At 45.7% G+C, this 24,460-nt stretch overlaps 1 protein-coding gene across 7 annotated transcripts in view; it reads right to left on the reverse strand.

Moving 5' to 3' along the window:
* LOC125466979 (opioid-binding protein/cell adhesion molecule homolog) overlaps nucleotides 1–24,460 on the reverse strand; it is a 918,931-nt gene that overhangs the window by 91,129 nt on the left and 803,342 nt on the right. For all 7 annotated transcript variants that reach the window (XM_048562240.2, XM_059639054.1, XM_059639056.1 and 4 more), the window contains one exon: nucleotides 8,614–8,745. In XM_048562240.2, coding sequence (XP_048418197.1) covers nucleotides 8,614–8,745 — 132 coding nt within the window. The remainder of the gene's footprint in view (nucleotides 1–8,613; nucleotides 8,746–24,460) is intronic.

A 24,460-nucleotide genomic window follows, 5' to 3' on the forward strand; every position in this document is an offset into this window, starting at 1 on the left:
GAAAATCAAAATTTGAAGTCAGCTTTTGGGTGCTATTAAATGTTTAATATGTCAACCTGTACAAGTTGGAAATAAGTCTGAATCAGCAGATTTACACAGAGAATGTTAATAGGATCCTGATAAATCAGGCTAGATTCATGCAAAAGGAAGGTGGTGACCAGTTAAGAAGTTTTAGCTTGGAAGTAAACTCGATGTGCACACAAGCTAGACTGGATACATGTTATGCTCTGTTACAGTTAACCAGTATAATGAAACGTATTATTGCTAGAGAAGTGCTGAAGGCAAGAAAGACAACGAAGAAATTAAGTCCAGAACAATGTACACTCAGCTTTTCAGCCCTGGATGACTGGAAAGGAAATAAGTTAATTATTTTTTTGTGACGCCTTACATTATAATCTTCCAAATGGTTATTCATGTGCAGCATTATTCATTATAATTGTAGTGGGAAGAAATCACAAATGCCTGTTGGCTTGGAAATTGAACAGAAAGAGTTGTTGAAAGCATTTTAGTTGCAGAAACACATGTGCTGGCAGAATCAATAGATATGGTAATGTAATTATCAAGTATCCAAAATAAGAAGCAATTGGGAACAAGTAGGTGCCTGTAGAATGCTATTCTGATGACTATCCCACTCTGGGACAATGTCCACTTGACAAAGTGTGTGGCCGAAAAGAGGTTTGAGCATTGATCTTGGAACGAAAGCAGGTTAAAAAGAATTAAATTGATCAATGCAAATCATCAGCTAACAGATTGTTTTACAAAAAGAACAGTTTGTCCACAAAGTTGCATAATGCCTTCATACAAAAGCAACTTGCATTGTAATGAATAGAGAAACAAAACTACTAAATATAATCTTATGGATTTTGTTTTTGATTTTAAGTTGGGGAAGGATTGCAGAACTAAAAAATATCGATTGTATCATGCAACACACAACTAGATATCATTTTATTTCCTTTTTTTGTAAATAGATTATTTTCTTTTTATTGAAAAAGAAGAATCTGTTAGCATCTAATTTTGCAAATGGAAATTAAATACATAGAACATAGAACATTACAGCACAGTACAGGCCCTTCGGCCCTCAATGTTGTGCCAACCTGTCATACCGATCTTAAGCCCATCTAACCTACACTGTTCCATGTACATCCATATGCTTGTCCAATGACGACTTAATTGTACCTAAAGTTGGCGAATCTACTACTACCGTTGCAGGTAAATACCTTGGAAGTAAAGGCAATGAGGAAAAAGGGCTTTGTTAACTAACAATATAATTGGACTATGAAACTTTTTAAGAAGTCAACAGGTTCTTGGTGCCTTTGAATGTTATCATAAGCTCAATGGGAAGAAATGGAAAAAATTCTTATGAGTTATATTTGTCTCTATTTGCTGCACATATATACTTTATTCACCATCAGCCTTTGTGGATTGGTTAACTGAAAGAAAACACGAAAGAGGGGTGAATAGAGCATTGTCAGTTTGACAGGCCATGACGAGTTGAATGCCATGGGGATCAATGCTGGGCCTCACATTTTATAAACAACACAATGAATTAGACAAGCAGAGGATTATGTATGTGTTTTAACAATGAACATAGAACAATACAATGAAGGAACAGGCTCTTTGGCTCTCCAAGCCTGTGCCAAAACATTTTGTCCTTCCATACTAAAACTGTCTTCGCTTTCAGGATCCACATCCCTCTATTCCCTTCCTATTCATGCATTTAGCCAGGTGTTTCTTGAATGCTGCTATTGTATCTGCTTCTACCACCTTCTCTGGCAGCACGTTCCAGGCACTCGCCATCCTTTGGGTGAAAGACGTAACTCGCACATCCCTTTTAAAATTCGCACGCACACTTTGAAACTGTGTCCCCTTGTAATTGATCCTTCCATCCTAGGAAAAAGGGTCATACTTTCCATTCTATCCATGTCATTTACTATCTCATAAACTTTGACCTGATTGTCCCCTTAGCCTCCTGGGCTCGAATGAAAAAAAATCCCAGTCTATCCAACCTTTCTTCTCAGTTAAATTACCCCATAACAGGCAACATCCTGATAAGCCTTACCTGTACCTTCTCTAACATATTTACATCCTTCTGGTAGTGTGGTGACCAGAACTATATGCCGTATTCCAAGAGTGGCCTAACTGCAGTTCTACAAGCTGCAGTATAACTTACCTATACTTATACTCAATGCCCATTCCAATGAAGGAAAGCATGCCATTGGCCTTCTTTACTACCTTATCTACCTACGCTGTCACCTTCAATTATCTGTGGACATGCACACCCAGATCCTTCTGCATGTTAATACTCCTGAAGGTCTGCCATTCTCTGTACAATTTCTACTCGTACTTGTCCTTCCAAAATGCATCACTTCATACTTATCCAAATTAAACTCCTTCTGGCATTTTTATGGCAAGCCTCCAAATGATCGACATCCTGCTGCATCATCTGATAATCCTCCTCACTAGCCACAACTCTTTCAATCTTTCTATCATCCACAAACTTACTAATTAGATCAGCTATGTTTTCGTCCACATGCATGTAGAGAACGAACACCAGGGGTCCCAGCACTGATCCCTGTGGAATGCCATCAGTCACAACCCTCCATTCTGTAACGCATCCTTCCACTATTACCTTCTGTCCTCCTTGTCTACGCCAGTTCTTTATCCAACTTGCCAGCTCAGCCCTGATACTATGTGACTTCAACTTTTGTACCAGTCTGCCATGAGAGATCTTATAAAGGCTTTACTGAAGTCCACGTAGACACCACCAAATGCTTTTCCCTCATCAATCATCTTTGTCACCTCCTCCTCTGTCACCAGACCAATGAAGTCAGTGAGGCATGACCACCCCCACACTAAACCAATCTATCTTTCATTAATAAGTTTTTTTGCTTCTAAATGAGAATAGATCTTGATCCCGAGAATCCTTTCCAATAATTTTGCTACCACCAACACAGGCTCACAGAATTTCTGGATTATCCCTGCTATCCTTCTTAAACAATGGAACTCCGTTGATTATTCTCCAGTGCTCCTGTGGTCAAAGAGGATACAAAGATATCTGTCAATGCTCCAGCAATTTGTTTTCTTGCTTCCCTCAATATTCTGGGATAGATCTCATCGGACCCAGGGGCTTAACTATCTTAATGCTTTTTAAGACACACAAAACCTCTTCCATTTTCATAGCAACTGGGCTTAAAAATTCAACACTCCCTTCCTGAGATCTTTCGCCACAAATTCCTTCTTTTATGCGAATTCTGACACAGAGTGTTCTTTTAAGACCTCTTCTGACTCCACACATAGATTTCTTCCTTCATTCTTGAGTGGGCAGAGCTTTCTTTGACTACCGTGATGATACAAAGGAACCACCTTGATTGCTATACATCACTTATGTTTTTGCATTGCTGAATAGCGCTGAGTGGGAAGATGAACAGGAAGGAAAACTAAAGTCACAAAGAGGAAGCCAATAAAAATTCCAGGATATTGAATTCATGTACTACTCAGTGCTATTCAAGTCTAACCTGATTCTCCAGACCTACCGACAATGCCAATTGGCTGAGTTTGTGCAGTTGTCGATAATCATTTGAACATTTGTCCCTGTACAAACATTTATAACCTTCTGAACCTGATACTTTGAAGAGATACCATACCCCAAATACTTCATTTGCTTTACGTTTCTTTTTCACATGAAATACAAAAATTATTTTGATCAAGCAGAATTGTCAAAAAAATGATATCATAACAGTAACAATGTCATCATGTAAAGACCCTGAGGTAAATAGTCCTTCTTCTGCTGACAACTTTCAGAGGATAAAAAGCTCAATTTAGTTCTGAATACAAGCTCTGTGCTCATTTCCTGAAGGAACTCAGAGCTGTGAATCATTCCCCACTGAATGAATGCTGCTGGAGTCTTATTGTTAATATCAAAGAGCAGAAGCAAGCAAGGAAATAAAATGACAGAATGCTGTTTTATTTACCATTAGGAAATTATTTCTACTTTGAGATCTTTACAGAATGCGACCCAATGCAAAATGACAGCTGCCACGTGAAAATCGAATGAACGTTTTTCAGTGCTGAACTGCTATGTGAATGCTGAAGCTTAAATGGCAAGCTTAATTTTCGGCGAGACAATTCAACTGGGTTCAAATCATTCATTCTTTGTTTTGCCAGAGTTGTGGAATTAGTGTGCCCTTTAAATGTTCAACGGAAGGATTATGAAGGTATGTAATAAAGTAAGTCGGAGGGACATAAAAAGGGTACTAGACTTAAGTGCAGGGCATTAATTTATCCATTTACACTCTGGGAAGTAGTAAGTGTGCACTATACAACAGGATATTGTGAATTTTATGTTGGCTTGGATATTGTACTGTAATTAATCTTTTATCTCTGACTTGGCTCCAGAACTGATTAAAGTGGACACAATCAATACACTGAGAACTGTGAAATAAATAGTTCCCAGCAGCGGATAAATAAAATGTCGCAAAAAAAACTGTGTGAGCTTACTACTTAGGAAAACTTGTTGAGAGGCATTTTAAAAATGATCTCAATTTATTTTTGTGCAATTTCCTTCATTTATTTTGGCATGTACGTATAAGACAAGTAAGAAATTGGAACTATACCAGCCTTAAATGAGAAATAGAACGGCAACTTAAGAGGAAGAGAAAGGGACTTAGTCTATAAATAGAGTGAAACTTAAGAGTTAGTTGGTGCAGAGGGATCTGGGTACCCTCATGTATGAATCACAGAAAACTAGTATGTAGGTATGGTAGGTAATAAGCAAGATAAATAGAATTTTGGCATATATTGTGGAAGGAATAGAATATAAAAGTGGGGGAGTATTGCTGCAATTATAACAAGGCTTCAGGGAGACCCTACATGGAGTAATTGAGTCCAATTCTGGTTCCCTTCTTTGAGGGGAGGCGCAATTGCATTGGAACCAGTTCAGATAAGGGTTACTAGATTGATTTAGGCGTTGAGGGCTTTGTCTTATGCAGAGAGTTTGGCCACTTTAGGCTGACACTCTATGGAGTTTCAAAGAATGAAAGGAGAACTAATTGAGGTAGATAAGATGCTAAAGGGGATTGACAAAGTCAACATTGATAGGATATTTCCTCATGTGGGGCAATCCAAAAGGAGAGACCATACTTTCATGATAAGGAGTAGCAGATTTAAAACAGCTAAAGTGAAATTACTTCTCTCAAAGAGCTATAAATCTGTGGAATTCACTACTCCAGAGTGTGGTGGATCCTGGGACATTGAATAAATTTAAGGAGACAGCCAGATTTTTAAATTAGTAATGGGTTGGAAGGTATTGGAGAACAAGCAGGAAAGTGGAGTTGAGGCCAAAATGACATCAGCTGTGACTGAACTAAATAGTACAGTAGGGTCAAGGGGCTGAATTCCCTCAACCTGCTCCTATATCTGATGTTCTTAGGTCAATAAAATGAGAAATGAATGGTCTGGAAGTCATCAGGTTGCACCATATATCAGAACCTGTGCACATGCCTCCTTCCCAAAATTCCTCAATGCTGTTGTCAGTATTTGCAGGCTATAGCACCCAACCAAGAGGTCCTTAATGAAATCAGGTTACTGCCTCTTATGGTCCAAATAGCCCCTTTCTGTGTTGTGTATTTCCATCGTTCTACGATATTACACAGTGGGAAAATTTTAACCAATTTGACCTGTTTTTCTGTTTCCAATTTTATCTTTAGTTTCCTAGGGTGCCAGCCTAGAAGTGGCATACATAATGGGTCAGCAATATTACCGCAAGCCAACTGCAACGTTAAGTAAATCAACTCGGTGAGAGGAGATTTTCGAGTAAGAGTGACAACGGGAAAGGGAAGCGAGGTGGGGTGAAGAGGTCTGAGAATGCCAGAGAGCGCACTCATGCAGCTTCATGTCACACAAGACAAGCGTTATGCCTCGCCTGTCAGAGATTTACATCATCTTTAATCCTGACAGATTCCAGCAATTCTGGGATCTTTCTTGGATGGCCCCAAAAGCCAAACCTGCTCCTAAATGGACTTAGCAGGCAGCTTCTGTTTGGCCAGTTTTCCTACTAGCTCTTGGTCAGTAAAAGCAGGAATGTGACCAGCTGGATTGGTAAAAAAAAGTTAATGATTTAATTCATCTCAAACCTCATTCCTGGAACTTGGCCTTCAATTGATAAAAAAACTTGTACTTTTAATTTGGCAGTGGTAGTAACAGGAACTAAGTTCATGCCCGAATGATCATGGATGTTTATTTAATCAGCGTGACAATTTGTGAGTCCACTGATTTGTTGAGTGGGATTACACATTGAAAATACCTGCGCTACAGATATTTAGAAGTCCAAGGAATCATTTTTGGTTTTTGTGGAACTGGCTGTTTATTGGGATCATGCAGACGTCAAATAGCAATCTGGAGCAAGAATTGTGGCTGGAGATCTTAGTCAAATTATGCAGATGAAGTTTTGTAAGCAAATATTTTTGGAAGTCAGCTATGGCATTTCTCAGACTTTGTTGTAAAGAGCTTTCTGCGGGTGATACAGTACTCCGTGATTTTCTGTGTTTTTGGAAATTCTGTCATGTTACCCAAGGATTTAAAGGCTTTAATCCATCAGAGGAACCCCTCAGAATCAAAGAACATTGTGTTGATCTTGCAAAGAAAGTTAGATTTGAAGAAGTAGAGAGTGAGGATGTTGAAGAGCTGCTTGAGTACCACTGTGAAGACCTCTCTACAGCTGTCAGCCCAGAAATAACAAACGAGAGGTTCTTTGCTCCATATTCTAGCATCGTGAATGAAATGCAACCGTATAAAAGTAGCAACATTTTAAAGGCCAAAAGTGGCATTACATTCAACGGAGATGGATTCCTGAGAGCTCCTCAAGCTGATCTGCTGGAACTTTGACAGAAAAGATGAAAAACTCTGAGAGAAGAGAGCAGATGACGACCAGAATGGTAGCAGGTGTAGAAATCTCCAACCGGAATAATGGCTGGAATTTCCCACATGTCAAGGCTGTGCCTGGATTCTGGCAGTGTTTGCAGACAGAATTGTCAAATTCCAAGCTGTGACTTGGTTTTGGGACGACAGCTAGAATAAGGGTGACATCAATGGTGCCAGGTTAAAAGGTCCACCTAATGTCCAAGAAACATCAGTCCAGTTGCAATCAGCAACTACTCCAAATCAAGAAATGGATGAAGCTCACAGTTCTACAAGGTTCCGACTCCTCTCTCTCTGCCTTACTTTCATGTTAATTACTCTCCTCAGTTTATTACTTCCACTTCACTCCCAAAGCCTCTTATCTCCTAAGCTCTTCCCCCATTCACATAGTGTTGACTTAAAAAAAATCAACTTACAAGTTCTACAGTAACATTTGGAAGTCAGACAAAAGCTCATAAAACTCTCAAACTAAACACATGTAACTTGATAGACAATTGAAATGTACAAACCTCTTCAGAGTCTCAAATCTGTCAAAATGTATAAAATAAGGTGTAAGTTCCATCAGTCATTAGACAGGACAGGTGAATAAGCAATACTGGCACTTTTGAATTTTTGATGCCTTTCAAGGACATCATGCCTAACAGTCTACAACTAGCTAAAGAGATGGCTGAACTGGCCTGTGAAGTGTGAAATAAAGCAGAGGGAGAATCTTAATAATTAGCCCTGGATCTCTGTGGGGGATCATCTTTCAATATTGTACAAAGTAGATTGGTACTTTGCTTAGAAGACTATCTATTCTGGCGTACTTTATGCTACTTTACCTTAAATTGACAATTCAACAGTTGCCAGGAATACCATCCTAGCAATCATATTATTTCATGGTCACTTACTTTTCTTAATCATTCATTTTAGTAACCATAAAATCAACTTGGGCCACAGCATTTCATGAGTAGTTGGTAACATCATTTTTGCCCACTTTTTGTAATTTTCCCATTTCCAATCCATGATATACACTTTGACATTGGAGATGTGGCTGTCTGCATGGAAATTCTAGAAAGAAAATTCTAGAAATTCTAAAACACCCATTTCTGCATTGATTCCAGAGTTGTTTAAACAGGAACATATCAGTTTTCTGACTCGTACCCTTATCTGGGCAGTTGATTATGAATGTTAGCAAAAACAGAGACGCAATGCTTTTTTGAAAAATCTGAGCAGCCTTTTGTTCCCTATTCTGGATCTTTTGAGGGATCACTAAATCGTGGCTTGTGTTTGGGTGAGGGGTGTCGTGTGAGGTTTGTTAAACTGGTGTTCTGAAGTCTTGGATGTTTCAGTAAAGCAAATGGAGATTTATTCTGAGATAATAGGAACTGCAGATGCTGGAGAATCTGAGGTAATAAGGTGCAGATCTGGATGAACACAGCAGGCCAAGCAGCATGAGAGGTGCAGGAAAGCTGACATTTCAGGCCCAAACCCTTCTTCAGAAAATGCTGCTTGGCCTGCTGTGTTCATCCAGATCTGCACCTTGTTATCTCTGGAGATTTATTATGGATTTGGCCAGAGCTAGACTTACTCTAGTAAGCCTTGGTATGGTCACAGTCAAAGTAGAAAACACATATTTCTTCGCAATGTTAATTCTGGCATGTTGAATGTCACAAAATTGACAAAAAGTTACCAACCGATAAAAAGTCAGTCACTTACAGTTGACTGTTACTGCTACTTTTCGTACATCAGCAGATGACACCTCATTGTATGCACTGCACTCGTAATCTCCAGCCTGTTCTTTTGTGATTCCTGTGATTTCAAAGTATTCATCTTCAACAAAGTCTCGAACTGAAAGAGAAAACAAAGGCAGCCATGAGACAGATCTTAAGTCCACAGTTCAACACCATCAGAGTTTCTACATCTATAACGCAACTCTGAAGCTCTGCAATTTGGCTAGGCAGGAGCAAGTAAACAACTTTTAGGTGTATCTTTGAACTATCATCTGATGTTTTAATGTTTCTTTTTAAAATATCTCTACATCCAATCCCTTGACAGATAAACATTGAGTATGTAGCTTTAAAACAACTTTTAACCTGCTAATAAAATGTGAAGCTGGATGAACACAGCAGCCAAGCAGCATCTCAGGAGCACAAAAGCTGACGTTTCGGGCCTAGACCCTTCATCAGAGACGGGGATGGGGAGAGGGAGCTGGAATAAATAGGGAGAGAGGGGGAGGTGGACCGAAGATGGAGAGTGAACAAGATAGGTGGAGAGAGTATAGGTGGGGAGGTAGGGAGGGGATAGGTCAGTCCAGGGAAGACGGACAGGTCAAGGAGGTGGGATGAGGTTAGTAGGTAGCTGGGGGTGCGGCTTGGGGTGGGAGGAAGGGATGGGTGAGTGGAAGAACCGGTTAGGGAGGCAGAGACAGGCTGGACTGGTTTTGGGATGCAGTGGGGGGAGGGGAAGAGCTGGGCTGGTTGTGTGGTGCAGTGGGGGGAGAGGACGAACTGGGCTGGTTTAGGGATGCGGTGGGGGAAGGGGAGATTTTGAAGCTGGTGAAGTCCACATTGATACCATTGGGCTGCAGGGTTCCCAAGCGGAATATGAGTTGCTGTTCCTGCAGCCTTCGGGTGGCAGCATGGTGGCACTGCAGGAGGCCCATGATGGACATGTCATCTAAAGAATGGGAGGGGTAGTTTGAAATGGTTCGCGACTGGGAGGTGCAGTTGTTTATTGCGAACCGAGCGGAGGTATTCTGCAAAGCGTTCCCCAAGCCTCCGCTTGGTTTCCCCAATGTAGAGGAAGCCACACCGGGTACAATGGATACAGTATACCACATTGGCAGATGTGCAGGTGAACCTCTGCTTAATATGGAAAGTCATCTTGGGGCCTGGGATAGGGGTGAGGGAGGAGGTGTGGGGGCAAGTGTAGCACTTCCTGTGGTTGCAGGGGAAGGTGCCGGATGCGGTGGGGTTGGAGGGCAGTGTGGAGCGAACAAGGGAGTCACGGAGAGAGTAGTCTCTCCGGAAAGCAGACAAGGGTGGGGATGGAAAAATGTCTTGGGTGGTGGGGTCGGATTGTAGATGGCGAAAGTGTCGGAGGATGATGCGTCGTATCCGGAGGTTGGTGGGGTGGTGAGTGGGAATGAGGGGAATCCTCTTTGGGCGGTTGTGGCGGGGGCGGGGTGTGAGGGATGTGTTGCGGGAAATGCGGGAGACGCGGTCAAGGGCGTTCTTGACCACTGTGGGGGGAAAGTTGCGCTCCTTGAAGAACTTGGACATCTGGGATGTGCGTGAGTGGAATGCCTCATTGTGGGAGCAGATGCGGCAGCAGCGGAGGAATTGGGAATAGGGGATGGAATTTTTGCAGGAGGGTGGATGGGAGGAGGTGTATTCTAGGTAGCTGTGGGAGTCGGTGGGATTGAAATGGACATCAGTTACAAGCTGGTTGCCTGAGATGGAGACTGAGAGGTCCAGGAAGGTGAGGGGTGTGTTGGAGATGGCCCAGGTGAACTTGAGGTTGGGGTGGAATGTGTTGGTGTAGTGGATGAACTGTTTGAGCTCCTCTGGGGAGCAAGGGGCGGCGCCGATACAGTCATCAATGTAACGGAGGAAGAGGTGGGGTTTGGGGCCTGTTTAGGTGCGGAAGACGGACTTTTCCACATAACCTACAAAGAGGCAGGCATAGCTGGGGCCCATGCGGGTGCCCATGGCCACCCCCTTTGTCTGTAGGAAGTGGGAGGAATCGAAAGAAAAGTTGTTGAGGGTGAGGACGAGTTTGGCGAGGCGGATGAGGGTGTCGGTGGAGGGGGACTGGTCGGGCGTGTGGGACAGGAAGAAAAGGAGGGCATTGAGGCCATCTGCATGTGGAATACAGGTGTATAGGGACTGGACGTCCATGGTGAAAATGTGGTGTTGGGGGCCAGGGAATTGGAAGTTCTGGAGGAGGTGGAGGGCGTGGGTGGTGTCACGGACGTAAGTAGGGAGTTCCTGGACCAAAGGGGAGAAAATGGAGTCCAGATAGGTGCAGAAGAGTTCAGTTGGGCAGGAACAGGCTGAGACAATGGGTTGACCAGGGCAGGCAGGTTTGTGGATTTTGGGAAGGAGATAGAAACAGGCCGTGCAAGGTTGGGGAATAATAAGGTTGGAGGCTGTGGGTGGGAGGTCCCCTGAGCTGATGACATCATGAATGGTGTTGGAGATGATGGTTTGGTGCTCGGGTGTGGGGTCATGATCAAGGGGGTGGTAGGAGGTGGTGTCGGAGAGTTGGCGTCTGGCCTCGGCGATGTAGAGGTCAGTGCGCCATACTACCACTGCGCCACCCTTGTCTGCGGGTTTGATGGTGAGGTTGGGGTTGGAGCGGAGGGCTGCCCGTTCTGCAGGGGAGAGGTTGCAGTGGGTGAGAGGGGTGTAGAGGTTGAGGTGGTTGATGTCTTGACGGCAGTTGGAGATGAAGAGGGAGGGTAGGAGGCTTGGGGGTGGTGTCTAGGAGGAGGACTTGTGTTGGAAGCGGGTGAAGGGGTCAGTGGAGGGAGGGTTAGGTTCCCGGTTGAAGAAATAAGCTTGGAGGCGAAGGCAGCGGAAAAACTGCTCTATGTCCAAATGTGACTGGTATTCGTTGATGTGTGGTTGTAGGGGGACAAAGGTGAGCCCCTTGCTTAGGACTGACTGTTCGTCCTCAGAGAGTGGGAGGTCTGGGGGGATGGTGAAGATTCGCCAGGGCTCAGTGTGGCTGTCTCCTCTGGGGTTGCTGGCTGTGGAAGTTGTGGGCGGAGCGATGAGGTTGTCGGCAGTGGGCGGGGTTCCTTCAGTGTCGGCTGTGGGCGGGGTTCCGTCAGCGTCGGCTATGGGCGGGGTTCCGTCGACGTCGGCCGTGGGCGAGGTTCCTGTTTGTTTGTTGAAGCTGTCTGTTTGTTGAAGCAGCTAGCTTTAAACAGATTTGAGGTTGCCTGAAGCTGAACCTGTATTGTGCTTTGCGATGGTTACTTCATGTCATTGATGCCTGACGGTAATGTCAATACCCTAGAGGAGTAACAAAGGGCCTCAATGCCAATCCCTAATATCAAAGAACTGTGTAACAAGAAAAGGCTACAAGTCTCCAGACTTGGGGAGGTAATTGAAGTATCGATGAACTAGTAACAGTTAATAGCAGTACTCTGAATTTCAGTCACACAGCAAATGATTGATCTCTGTGAAGGCTTTGTTCACGGGCTTCTGAAATCATTGACAAAATAAAATTTGCAATTTCACAATATCAATGTTCCAAATCACTTTATAATCAATGGGCTACCTGAAATTATAGTCACAGCTAATTTGTGCACAGCAAAGTCCCACCAAAAATAGTGAAATAATGATCAAAGAATCTCTTTCCGTGATGGATAATTATTGACCAGGAGGCAGGACCAGTAAAAATAGTCAATCAAATTATCAGGATAGTTTCACCTTGTAATTAAGAGCTAATACTGCAGAATAATGTTTTACGTTACATTTTAATCCTGCTGTTCCCCTCCCCTAGATTATAATTGAGAGGCATTCAGATCATATTGCATTCAGACAGGATAAATTCCATGAAAAAATGGCATAAATCAGTGGTTCACAAATTTTGTAGGGACTATTAGGTGAGGTGACCAACAATCCCTACCCCAATCAGTTTCATTTACTGCCATGAAGGGGCTCATCAGAATTAATGAGACCCTATAAATATTGCATTTTGCTGCTTTTTGTAACTAAATGTTGTAAATTATTTATTCAATAATACATATTCGAGAATACATGTTTGAAACATGCTATGATAAAATCATTGTAATAATCTTCTAAAAATGAATAATTACATTGCATTTATTTTGAATAAACAAAATAAACAGTAATGTAAATCTTGACGAAAGAGCAGCACTACGAAAGCTTGTGATTTCAAATAAACCTGTTGGGCTCTAACCTGTTGTCATGTGACTTCTGACTGAACAAGCACAATTGCCAAAGATGAATTTCCACTTAAAAATGTCCAGTTCTTACTTTGGGTAGTTGGCCATCGACTTCATAGCTGGTTGGCTGCAGACTTCCATTTTCAACTTAATGTATTTGGTTGGCAATATCAATGGAAAAAAAACTGTAGAAATTTAATTGCTTCATGCTGACATATCTTGGCTGTGTGAATGGCCCAATGGCAACACAAGCAAACATGATAACTTGCTTTACTGATCAAAAAGTTTAGTTTTCATTAAGCTTCGCCCAGGGATATAATAAAAGTAGAATCTTGCATTTCTGTGTTGATAAAAAAAGTATTTTGTGAAAGGATGACTAAAGTGAATATTAATTCTATTTTGCCACTCTTTGAGAAATTGTTTCCGCCAGGGCCAATAGATGTAGTCCATATTTGGATATAAGTATTTTGGAGATCCACAAACAAACAATTTAAGTGTTTGCCGAATGCAGCAGAATAACCTCAAGGCAACGACAACAAACGCAAGATTTTTAAAAAAGCAAACTCAATGTGAGATCTTCACAAATAGGCTGTCTTATGATCTAGCTTCTAGAGAGCTGCCCAAATCTTCACTCCAGCCTAACAATTATAGAACAAACCACAATCTGTTTCTAAACCATGATTTGGAAGCAAGTCTGTTTATGTATTGAATCTACCTTGTAGAAATACCACTGCTACTGTGAAATGAATCATGCCACTTTGTTTGCATAAGACAGTTGCATTGAGTTCTTTGGAGGGATTCTTGCAGCGACCTCAAGCTAGAATTTATCATTATAGCTGACGAAGCTCATCTAATTAACAACATCAACTCGTATGGCATGCCTTATGTCTGATTGTATCCCCATGTTGACATACACTGCTCCTAAAATGACTTGTCACTCACTGGATATCCACTGAAAGACTGGCATCTTTGACTATTTTTACAAGGCCACTATGAATCTGGACAAGCACTGATGTTCCAAAGTTGCCCTGCTCATTGATGGTGAAATTCTGAATATATCAGAACGGGAAGATGGCACGGCAATTCATTGGTAGGGATCTGATGTTCTTGTGGAGGTGGTGTAAAGGAGAGGGCATCCCCTTCCCAGAGGAGCAGCAAAGTTGACAGTGATACTCTAGATGTGAGTTTGTTCGCTGAGCTGGAAGGTTAGTTTTCAGACGTTTCGTCATCATTCCAGGTAACATCATCAGTGAGCCTCCGATGAAGCGCTGGTGTTATGGCCCGCTTTCTATTTATCTGGTTAGGTTTCCTTGGGTTGGTGATGTTATTTCCTGTGTTGGTGATGTCATTTCCTGTTATTTTTCTCAAAAGATGGTAGATTGATTTGGAGCCAATGTGTTTGTTGATGGAGCCAGTTGAAATGTCATGCTTCTAGGAATTCTCGTGCGTGTCTCTGTTTGGCTTGTCCTAGGATGGATGAGTTGTCCCAATCAAAGTGGTGTCCTTCCTTATCTGTATGTAAGGATACGAGTGGTAGTGAGTCATGTCGTTTTGTGGCTCATGTATCCTGGTGGCTAGCTTTCTGCCTGCTTGTCCAATGTAGTGTTTGTCACAGTTCTTGCAAGGTATTTTGTAGATGACGGTTGTTTTGCTTGTTGTCCGTATAGGGTATGTTGTCTGTACTGGGGCAACACATCCATCCTAGGACAACAAACAGAGACATGCACGAGAATTCCTAGAAGCATGGCATTCCAACCAGAACTCCATCAACAAACACATTTCCTCAGAGGATGGTAGATTGATTTGGAGCCAAAGAACAGGAAATGACATCACCAACCCAAGGAAACCTAACCAGATAAATGGAAAGCGGGACATAACACCAGCGCTTTGTCGGATGCTCACTGATGATGTTACCTAGAATGGTGACGAAACATCTGGGAACAAACCTTCAAGCTCAGTGAACCAGCTTACATCTGGAACAAAATAAAGACCCACTCTCTTGTGGACCGAGAGGACAAGAGTGCTGTCTTGGAGGTGAAAGGAGGACGTCGGGTTGGCTGTGCACCCTTGCAACCGGTGGATCTTAATGCTGGCTTCGGCCTAACGCTGGTTCAGGGGAGCAGCCAACGTTCAACGATGGCTGCGGCGAGTGCTCGTGCCCCAGGTCAGGGGGTCCGGAACACCATCCGTGTTTCCGTAAAGAAGGTGGATGAAGGTGCACCTGTGGACCGCACCTTCTTCGTGAAGAGGGTCCTGTTGGACTGTTGTGGGTTCGCTACTGCGGACATTTACTGCCTGCAGGGTTTCCCTGGAGGAGGTTTTTACGATGTAACCTTCAGGAGTGCCAAGCTTTGCGAGCGCTTCCTGGAGGTTTTCAAGGAGAAAGGAGGTGAGGGCCCCCTCTCTGTATTGACCGCTGTCCCACTGTTTGTGATGCCAGCGCAGAGGAGCCGTAGCGTGACTGTACACATGTACAACCCGCATGTGCCAGCAGTTGATGTCCTGACCTTCCTTGGAAGGTACGTGAAGGTGGAAGGGGACCTAACTGACATGGTGGACCCCTTTGGCATCTGGACCAGTAAGAGGCAGGTCAAGGTGACGCTGAGGATGGGCGTGGACGGGAACATCGTACACCCACCATCCAGCTTCACGATCGGCAGGAGCAAGGGCTACCTGACCTATGCAGGGCAACCTAAAGTCTGCCATGCCTGTGGTAGGTCAGGTCACGTGGCGGCCGACTGCAAAGCCACCATCTGCAGGAACTGCAGGGAGGAGGGACACCTTGCAAAGGATTGCCCAAAAGAGAAAAGCTGCAACCTTTGCGGGGAAGTGGGCCACCCCTATAGGGCATGCCCGCAGCGGGGGACCACCTATGCCCAGGTCGCCGGCAGGGCAATGCGGGGCCAGCCAACCAGAGGAGAGGAAGGCACCAGGGCCCTGCAAGGACCCCACTAATGTGCAGGAGGGCCAGGTCGAGCAGGAGGGCCCAGCCCCGCAGGATGGCCCCGAGGCCAGCAAAGCGCCCCTCCAGGATCCACTCCCCCCGACAACCCAGAGACGATGGAGACGGCGACAGGTGACCCAGGGGAGTGGATGATGGTCCGGAAAGCGAGGAGGAAGGCGCATCGGCGGGCCCAAGAACCGCAACCACCAGGCGGGAAGAAGCAGCTACAGGGGGGCTGTAAGAGCTCCTCTGACGAGGGAGATTGAGAGAAGGCCCGCTCAAAGCAGAAGCTAAAGATCTCAAGGGAGAAGGAGAGCATCACCCCGCTTCCAGGTGATGGGAGGCATCCTGAGGCTCCCTCCGACACCCAGTCATGAGCCGCTGGGGCCCTGGAGGCCCCCGCGGAACTTCCAGGCGGGAAGGAGGAAACAGCGCGTCCCCAGCCTGACCCAGAGCCGGACTCTCCTGGCTCCGTACCCCCGACGGGGGGATGTCACGCGGAAGGCAGCACGGATGGTTTCCTGAGCCCGGAGAGCATCCAGCAGTTAGCCAGGGCAATGGGCATGAAGGGACAGATGGAGGGGCTGGACCTTGGACTTGGGGAGGGTACTGCGGTCACTGCCCACAATGGGGGTATGAGTTGCGAGCATTAATGTGCGCAGTGTCAAGTCCACCGCAAGATGTGTGTCCACGTTGGCCTACCTGACCACCATCAAGGCAGGCCTCCTGTTTCTGCAGGAGTGCGGGATACCGCACCTCGGCAGGTACGGGAAATGGTCCGGCGCCTGGACCTGTGGGCCTTCGATCTGGTCGGGGGGTAACGACTGTCGCTCCTCGGGCCTGGCTATTCTGCTGCAGGGGCGCAACTTCACCATCTCTCCAGTTCAGGAGATGGTGGGGGGGGGGGGGGGGGGGGGGCGCCTCCTCGTGGCTGACGTCACCTACAGGAACGCTCCTCTGAGGCTGATCAACGTGTACGCCCCAGCGGTACAGAGTGAGCGGTTGGCTGTCCTGCAGCGGCTTCCACCCCTGCTGGCTACGTCCAGGCCGGTCATCCTAGGCAGAGACTTCAACTGCATCATCGATGTATATGGAAGATCCGGCGTGGGGACAGCGGGTGGGGGGAGTCAACTGGATGTCACGTCCAGATTCCTGATGGGCACAATGAAGGATGCCAAGCTGCTCGACGTCTTCAGCACCCCTGCAGACGGAGCGCAGCGGAGGTACACCTGGTCGCGGCCAGATGGGTCTATTCGCTCAAGGATAGACTTCCTGTTTGTGTCACGGGCGTTCTCGGTCAGGCCCACCGGCGTCGAGCCGGTATTCTTCTCTGACCACTGTCTCCTGCTGGCCGACTGTTACTTACAGGATGACCGGCCGGCCGGCCGGCAAGGGGACGTGGAAGCTCAACACGACTCTGTTGACCCCAGAGAACGTCAAGGAGCTTAAGAGGTAGTACGCCAGTTGGAGAACCGTGAAACCCTTCTTTGAGTCTCCAGGCGACTGGTGGGAGACGGTGAAGGAGAACATCAAGAGGTTCTTTGTCCTCAAGGGTGTTTGGAAGGCAAGAGAGAGGCGGGGAAAGCTGTCGCAACTCCAGAAAAGGGTGCAGAACCTGCTCCTTTTGCAGTTGATGTGGTTCGCTGTCACGGAGGACCTCCGCGAGGTGAGGGGCCAGCAAGTCTCGCTCTTCGCCGTGGAGGCCTCCAGGATAATCTTCCGGTCCAGGGTCTGCCCCATGGAGCAGGACGAGACGTGCTCACGTTTCTTCTTTCAGAAGGTGCACAAAGAGAGCTCTGTGCTCAGCTGGCTGAAGGAGGACGACGGCTCGGTGACGTTGTCTCGGCCCGACATTTTGAGTATCAGCAGATCCTTCTATGCCGGACTGTATGACACGAAGCCCACGGACAGCACGGCCTCCGAGTCGTTCCCGTCGTCTATCACGGAGGTCTTAGACAATGGCACGAGGGAGTGGCTGGACCGGCCGATATCCCTGGACAAGCTGACCAGAGCCCTCAAGTCCTTGGAGAGGAATAAGACTCCTGGTAGCCACGGCTTACCGGTCGAGCTGTATTCCGCTCTGTGGGGCCTGCTGGAGGTGTACGATAGTGCGCTTCAGGCAGGGGAAATGTGCAAGTCCATGAGGAAGGGCATCATCACCCTCATTTACAAGAGGAAGGGGGAGAGGGAAGAAATTAAGAATTGGCATCCCATTTCACTATTGAACATGGACTACTAAATCCTGGCCAAGGTCATAGCCAACTGGGTCAGGTCTGTCCTGGAGTCAGTGATTCACCCTGACCAAACCTGCGCTGTGCCAGGCAGGAAGATCGCTGAGAGCCTCACGCTCATCAGGGATACAATCGCCTATGTGCAGGACAGGCGGGTGGACACCTGCCTCGTCAGCCTGGACCAGGAGAAGGCCGTCGACAGGGTCTCTCATGCTTACATGAGGGATATCCTCTCCAAATTGGGGTTCGGGGAGGGCATCCGCAATTGGATTCGGCTGCTCTACGCCAACATCGTTAGTGCAGTCTCGATCAACGGGTGGGAATCGGACAGTTTTCCCGTCAGATCTGGAGTCAGGCAGGGCTGGCAGCTCTCTCCTGCCTTCTTCATGTGCTGTGTGGAGCCCTTTGCCGCATCCACCAGGAAGGACGTGAGCCTGAAGGACGTGACTATCCCAGGCAGCGGAGGCCTTCAGGTCAAGACCTCCCTCTATATGGACGACGTCGCCGTCTTCTGCACCGACCGACAATCGGTGAGTAGGCTGTTGGACATCTGCGGCCAGCTTGAACTGGCCTCGGGTGCCAAAGTCAATAGGGGTAAGAGCGAGGTCATGTTCTTTGGGAACTGGGACGACCGCTCCTTCATCCCCTTCACCGTCAGGACAGACTACCTGAAGGTGCTAGGTGTTTGGTTTGGTGGAGCTGGGGCGTGCACGAAGACTTGGGAGGAGCATATCACCAAACTGAAGCAGAAGCTGGGCAGGTAGACGTTCTGGTCCCTCTCCATCGCGGGTAAAAACCTGGTTGTCAGGTGCGAGGGGCTTTCGGTACTGTTGTATGTGGTGCAGGCCTGGCCTACTCCCTGGACCTGCGCTGCTGCGGTCACCCGGGCCATCTTCCACTTCATTTGGGGGTCGAGGATGGACCAGATCCGCAGGGACACCATGTACAAAGACCTGAAAAATGGGGGAAAGGGCGTACCGAACGCCACCCTTGCCCTGACGGCTACCTTTGTGTGTGGCTGCATCAAGCTGTGCGTAGATCCTCAGTACGCAAACACCAAGTGTCACTACTTACTGAGGTTCTACCTGTCCCCGGTGTTGCGAAGGATGGGCCTGGCCCCGTTGCTGTGGAACGCTCCGAGTAGTTGCACCGTCCCGTACCACCTGTCCTTCGTGGAGAAATTTTTGAAAGGAAACACCTTTGACCACAAAGCCGTCAGGCAGTGGTCAGCATGTTGTATCCTTGAGACCCTTCGGGAAAAGGAGAGGGTGGATCCCGTTGTGTGGTTCCACACGCAGAGTGCCAAAGTCGTTTGGCAGAATGTCTCATCGCCAGAACTTTCAAACAAGCATAAGGACATTGCTTGGCTGGCAGTGAGATCCTTTATGCACACCCGGAATCTCTGCACCACCGCACGCTGCCCTCGAGGTGGCTGCAGGGGGGATGAGACTGTCGATCACCTCCTTCTGGGGTGTGCCTATGCGCAGGAGGTCTGGAGGGGTATGCAGTGGTATTTGTCAAGGTTCGTCCCGAGTAGCTCCGTGACGCGGGACACCGCGTTCTACAGGCTGTTTCCCGGGACACACACCGAGACCAACATCAACTGCGCCTGGAGGACCATCAGTGCGGTGAAAGACACTCTTTGGTCTGCCCGCAACGTGCTGGTCTGCCAGCTGAAAGAACTGACCCTGACCGAATGTTGCAGACTGGCGCACTCCAAGGTCCAGGACTACGTGCTGAGGGACGCGCTAAAGCTTGGGGCAGCCGCCGCCAAGGCGCGGTGGGGAAAGACCACCATATGAAACCCCTCATCCAGAATAGAAAAAATGGCCCTATCTGGTAACTGGGCCCAGCTGGCGCCTTCCCCAACTGGTCAGGGGGCCAACTGGGACTGTGCGGGTGGACGACTGCTGGGGTATTTTGTTTGCTTTGTTTTTTTTTCTTCTTTGTTTGTTTTTTTTCCTTTAGTTGGTGTACGTACCCCCTGGGTAACCCGGAGCGGCTTGCATGACTGGGTAGGTGTATAAATATGTTTTATTTTTTGTAAATTATGTTTTTTCAAATAAAAAAAAGTGACGAAACATCTGGGAGCAAACCTTCCAGCTCAGTGAGCAAATTCTCATCCAGAACCTCAAACTGAGCTACAAATCTTCTCAAAACTCGCTGACTGTGATACTACATGGGTCAGTGCTGAATCAACAATGTGGAGATCTGCCAGCAGGGCCACAAGGAAATCAGTGACCATTTTTGCTCTGCCAGGGTAAGTGCAATGGTTTTCTCTATATCACTTCACAATTCCTCTATCTCTGTTCCTGTACCTATGTCCCCCTGAGGTTCATGCTCTACTACTCATTATTGCCTGCAACATCATCCAATACCTGCACCCACTCCCTTTTCCTCGCACAGACCTCCCATACCACTAACTCTGCCTGGCATCTATGTTGTTTATATAACCCCTCTGAAAGCCTCACCACTAACAGCTTTGGCACATACTCTCAGCTTACGCAATTCCTCATTCCTGCCATTCTAGGAGAAGACAGCTCACAAAGGGCAGCACAGACTGTCACAGATGGAGAGGCACCCAACATGAGGCTCTTCAGCCCCTGTGAGGAGAGAATCCTGATCCACCTGGAAGAAAACTCGGAACACTCCTGTGGGCTTGCTGAGACATCTATCCCTTGCCAATTGATCGAGTACCACTCTTCATTTCACTGCAATCTCAAAGCAACCCTGCTGAAATTCTTAACAGATGCACACCACTTCTAACTATTGGCGCTGATGCCTTCTTTCTTGTCTCTGCCAGACACTGCCAGGATGCCCACCACAAGTGTGGTGAAATGGTCTGCTCCCCCAAAAGCCACCTCCTTGGCCTCAGAGGACAGGTGTCCTGAGATCTCAGAGGGAGCATTGGCAAGTCTGCCTCCTACACCTCCCAGAAGTTAAGATACCGACACCTGGGTGAGAATGTTAGCCTTGGATAGAGTGTGAGCACAACCTAGACAGCACCTCACTGTGACAGCTCCATCAGCGCAGCGATAGAACGGGTCAGGTTCCTGGCACTCACTTGAATGCTGGTGACCAGAGGACTGCTCATCTCCAGGCAGGTGAGGAACTCTGTGGTGTTGGCAATCATGGATTTGAGTACCTTGCAAAGGGAGGGGTACAGTGGCCCGTATGCTGCAAGAGTGCAGCTGCTCATGCGATCATCTGGCTGCCTTCATGGGCAGTCTGGCAACTGCCCCTCAGGGTCTGGTCTTCTGGGAAGGTTCCCCCACAAGCAGCCGTTGGCCCTCAAGTCCAAAGGCATGACAACAGATGGATGGGGAATCTGGCGCACAGAAGGAGCCCTTTCCTCATATGTGGGGTGAGTAGTCCCAGAAGTCATCCAGTTATAGGAGGAATCACACACTGCGGTTCCTGAGTCATCTCCTCTCAGGATACTCTGGATGTGGCTGAGCCCTCCATCATCAACTTGTTGAATATATCCTCTGAAGTTTCTCATTTCTGGAACCACTGAAGCATGCTTATTTCTCTACTGTCTCCAGTGCATCTACAGAAGGCTGTGGAGGCCAGGTCATTGAGTACATTAGAGACTGAAATAGAGAGGTTCTTGATTATCAAGGGGATCAAGGGTTAGGGGGAGAAAGTGGAAGAATGGGATTGAGGAACTTATCAGCCATGATTGAATGGTGGAGCAGACCTGATGGGCTGAATGGCCTAATTTCTGCTCCTACGTTTTATGGTCTTATATCTTTCTATAATATGTAACTCTGAACTATACTCAATACTCCAGCTGAGTTCTTGCAAGTAGCTTATACAAATTCAGCATCTCCGCCTTGCTCTTGTAGTCATGCTCCTATCAAAAAAGCCAAGGAGACTGTATTCTTTATACCATTGAATTTATATTGTCTGTCCACAAAGTCACAAATGCAAATGAAAGTCAAAGTAAGGTCTTTCTCTAATTTTGTATCTTACAAACCTCTTGGAATGATTTGCTGCTTCTGGGACAAGAGTCCATTTCATTTGTTCCCTTTCTAAGCTTGAGAGGTTGAATGGCTTTTTAGGAGCATAAATCTTGCAATTAAGTGGATCTTCAAATCATTAAACACAACCCAAAAGTAAGACTAGTACACAATGTGTTTTAGCAGTGCAAATGCAGCAATTTCTGCCATGGAAATCTTGGGCAGGTTGATAGTTACGCTTCTCTATTCATGGAGGCTAACAGTAATTCAAAGCAATTCACAATCCAGGCCTCATTTCTTCCTCTTCACAAAGTTTCTGAGTCATTCTTGCATTCTTAAAATTGTGTGCATTACATTTCCTGTTATATTCTCTCCAAATTGTTGCCCATTGGGTCTTCGTCTCATGATGAGCTTTGGTTTCAAATTATTGCTATGTGCAGATTCTTACATTATTACGACTGGATTCATCGGTAAAGAAAATCAAGAGGAATAATGACATTTTACAAGATGACTATCTGCCTGTCCCCTGCACCAGCTTCTGATTCACTCACAAAATAAAAGTTTACCAAAATAAAGGATTCATTTTGAGACTATTTGTTTTCGATGGGCATATAGGCAATTGCATGTCATTACTGATTTTTCTGTAGTCCTAAGCTAGTACTAAGCAACTGACGGCTTGTAAAGAAATTATTCAAGTCCTAAAAGCTAAATTATGAGGGATTGACCAATGGCAGTCTGCAGCTCATTCTAATTTGTCGTTCAACAGAATTGTTGCCAAGAGACTGGATAGAAGAGGTTGTGTTCCTGTCTTGTAGATTAGGGGATGCTGAATATATAAGTCCAGAAAATAATACCAATCATCTGCAGTGTTTTTCTTAAAGTAAAACTATTCAGTGATCCATTTGTTTTAATCCAATGAGAAATTAACTTATGACAATGATTCAACTGAATATGTAATACATCTCATAGCGACACCTTGGAGTATTATCTTTAATAACGCAAGTGGGATACAAACGTAGATGTTCAAAGGCACAAATATTCAGGTTTACTTAATTCAGATCACAGAACAGTTAATAAACTACAATTTATGGATAACAAGGTGATTAAATTGTTAAACTGGATTCAGAATTGAAAGGAAACTGCAGCTCCTAGAACAAATCGATTCAGCAAAGTAGCTGAGTGAATCATAGAACAGCAATTTCCTCACAGCATTAGAATTCTCTTCCTGGGAAATAAATATGGATTTGAGTGTGCACTTGCAGGTCCAAGACCAATTCTTATTTCTCTGGGAACCACCCAATGAGCTACCTCTACACATGCTATCCTATTTCTAATGAAGAATTTTCCCTATCTCCTTCCTAATTCCTTGATGCCTGCCACCCCAAGACCAGAAAAATTCAGCCTGTAACATTCACTTGTTCTTTGTTGAATTAAGAGAATCTGGTAATTGATCTACTGTTGCTTTATTAGTTAAGGCTGCCTGTGGGCTCAGAGCAAAGGTAACAGACAGCACAGACGTTATTGGAAGCTGACCTGTAAGTATGAGTACAGTTGTGATTAAAACTCTTCTAAAGAAACCTGTTCGACACTAAAAAACTTCTGTCATTTCTCTACTGCTGTGGCATGGACAAATTAAACAAAAAATAGTGCATGCGAACCAGGAATTTGTTCAAACATGTTCAAAGCTGGTTCTCTGTTGAGCTATCTGGTAGTAGCCAGGCTAGTTACAGTGATGATACAGTTAGATACAGCTACAACAAGCCATGAAGAGTAAAACTAGTCCTAATTGCTGCCCATAAGCTCCTATTGTGGCAACATTTGGGGACTGGAGAAGACTGGATTTTATACCGGAAGAGGCCTGTGAGATTGGCAAGAGTAAAAGCTGATGGGGAACTCATCAGAATTCCAACAGGTATGAGTAACTTGTTTGGGTATTGGGCAGTGAGGCTAACTGACAGATAAACAAATGGTGAATAATTTCTACCACATGTGCAATAAGTGATAACATATGAGCATGAGAAACAGGAAGAGTCTAACACTCTGCCCCTCAAATCTGCTGTCCCACTCAATAACATCATGGCTGATCTTCTACTTCAGCTGTGGTTTCCGGCTCTGTTCTCATATCATTTGGGATCCATAGTGCCCAAAGATCTATCAATCTCTAATTTGAATATTCATACTGGAGCATCTGCAACAGAGAATTCTAAACGTTCACAAACCCGAATCATACATCTGGGACATAATGTTCAACCCATTATTCTGTGATCGTAATCCCAATTTCTGGACAGTCCAGCTAGGGGAATCATTTTCCTAACATCTACCCTGTCATACTGTTAAGAATGTCATATATTTCACTGAAACTACCTCTCGTTTATCCATACTTGAGGAAGTATAGGCTTAGTCTACGTAATCTCTTCTCAAAGCACAATTCCTTCATCCCAGAAATGCACCTGGTGTAGCTGTTATCGTGGATATGATCATTTACATACGTTACAGTATGGGTGGG

This window comes from Stegostoma tigrinum, chromosome 32 (assembly GCF_030684315.1).
Source record: "Stegostoma tigrinum isolate sSteTig4 chromosome 32, sSteTig4.hap1, whole genome shotgun sequence".
Lineage (NCBI taxonomy): Eukaryota > Metazoa > Chordata > Chondrichthyes > Orectolobiformes > Stegostomatidae > Stegostoma > Stegostoma tigrinum.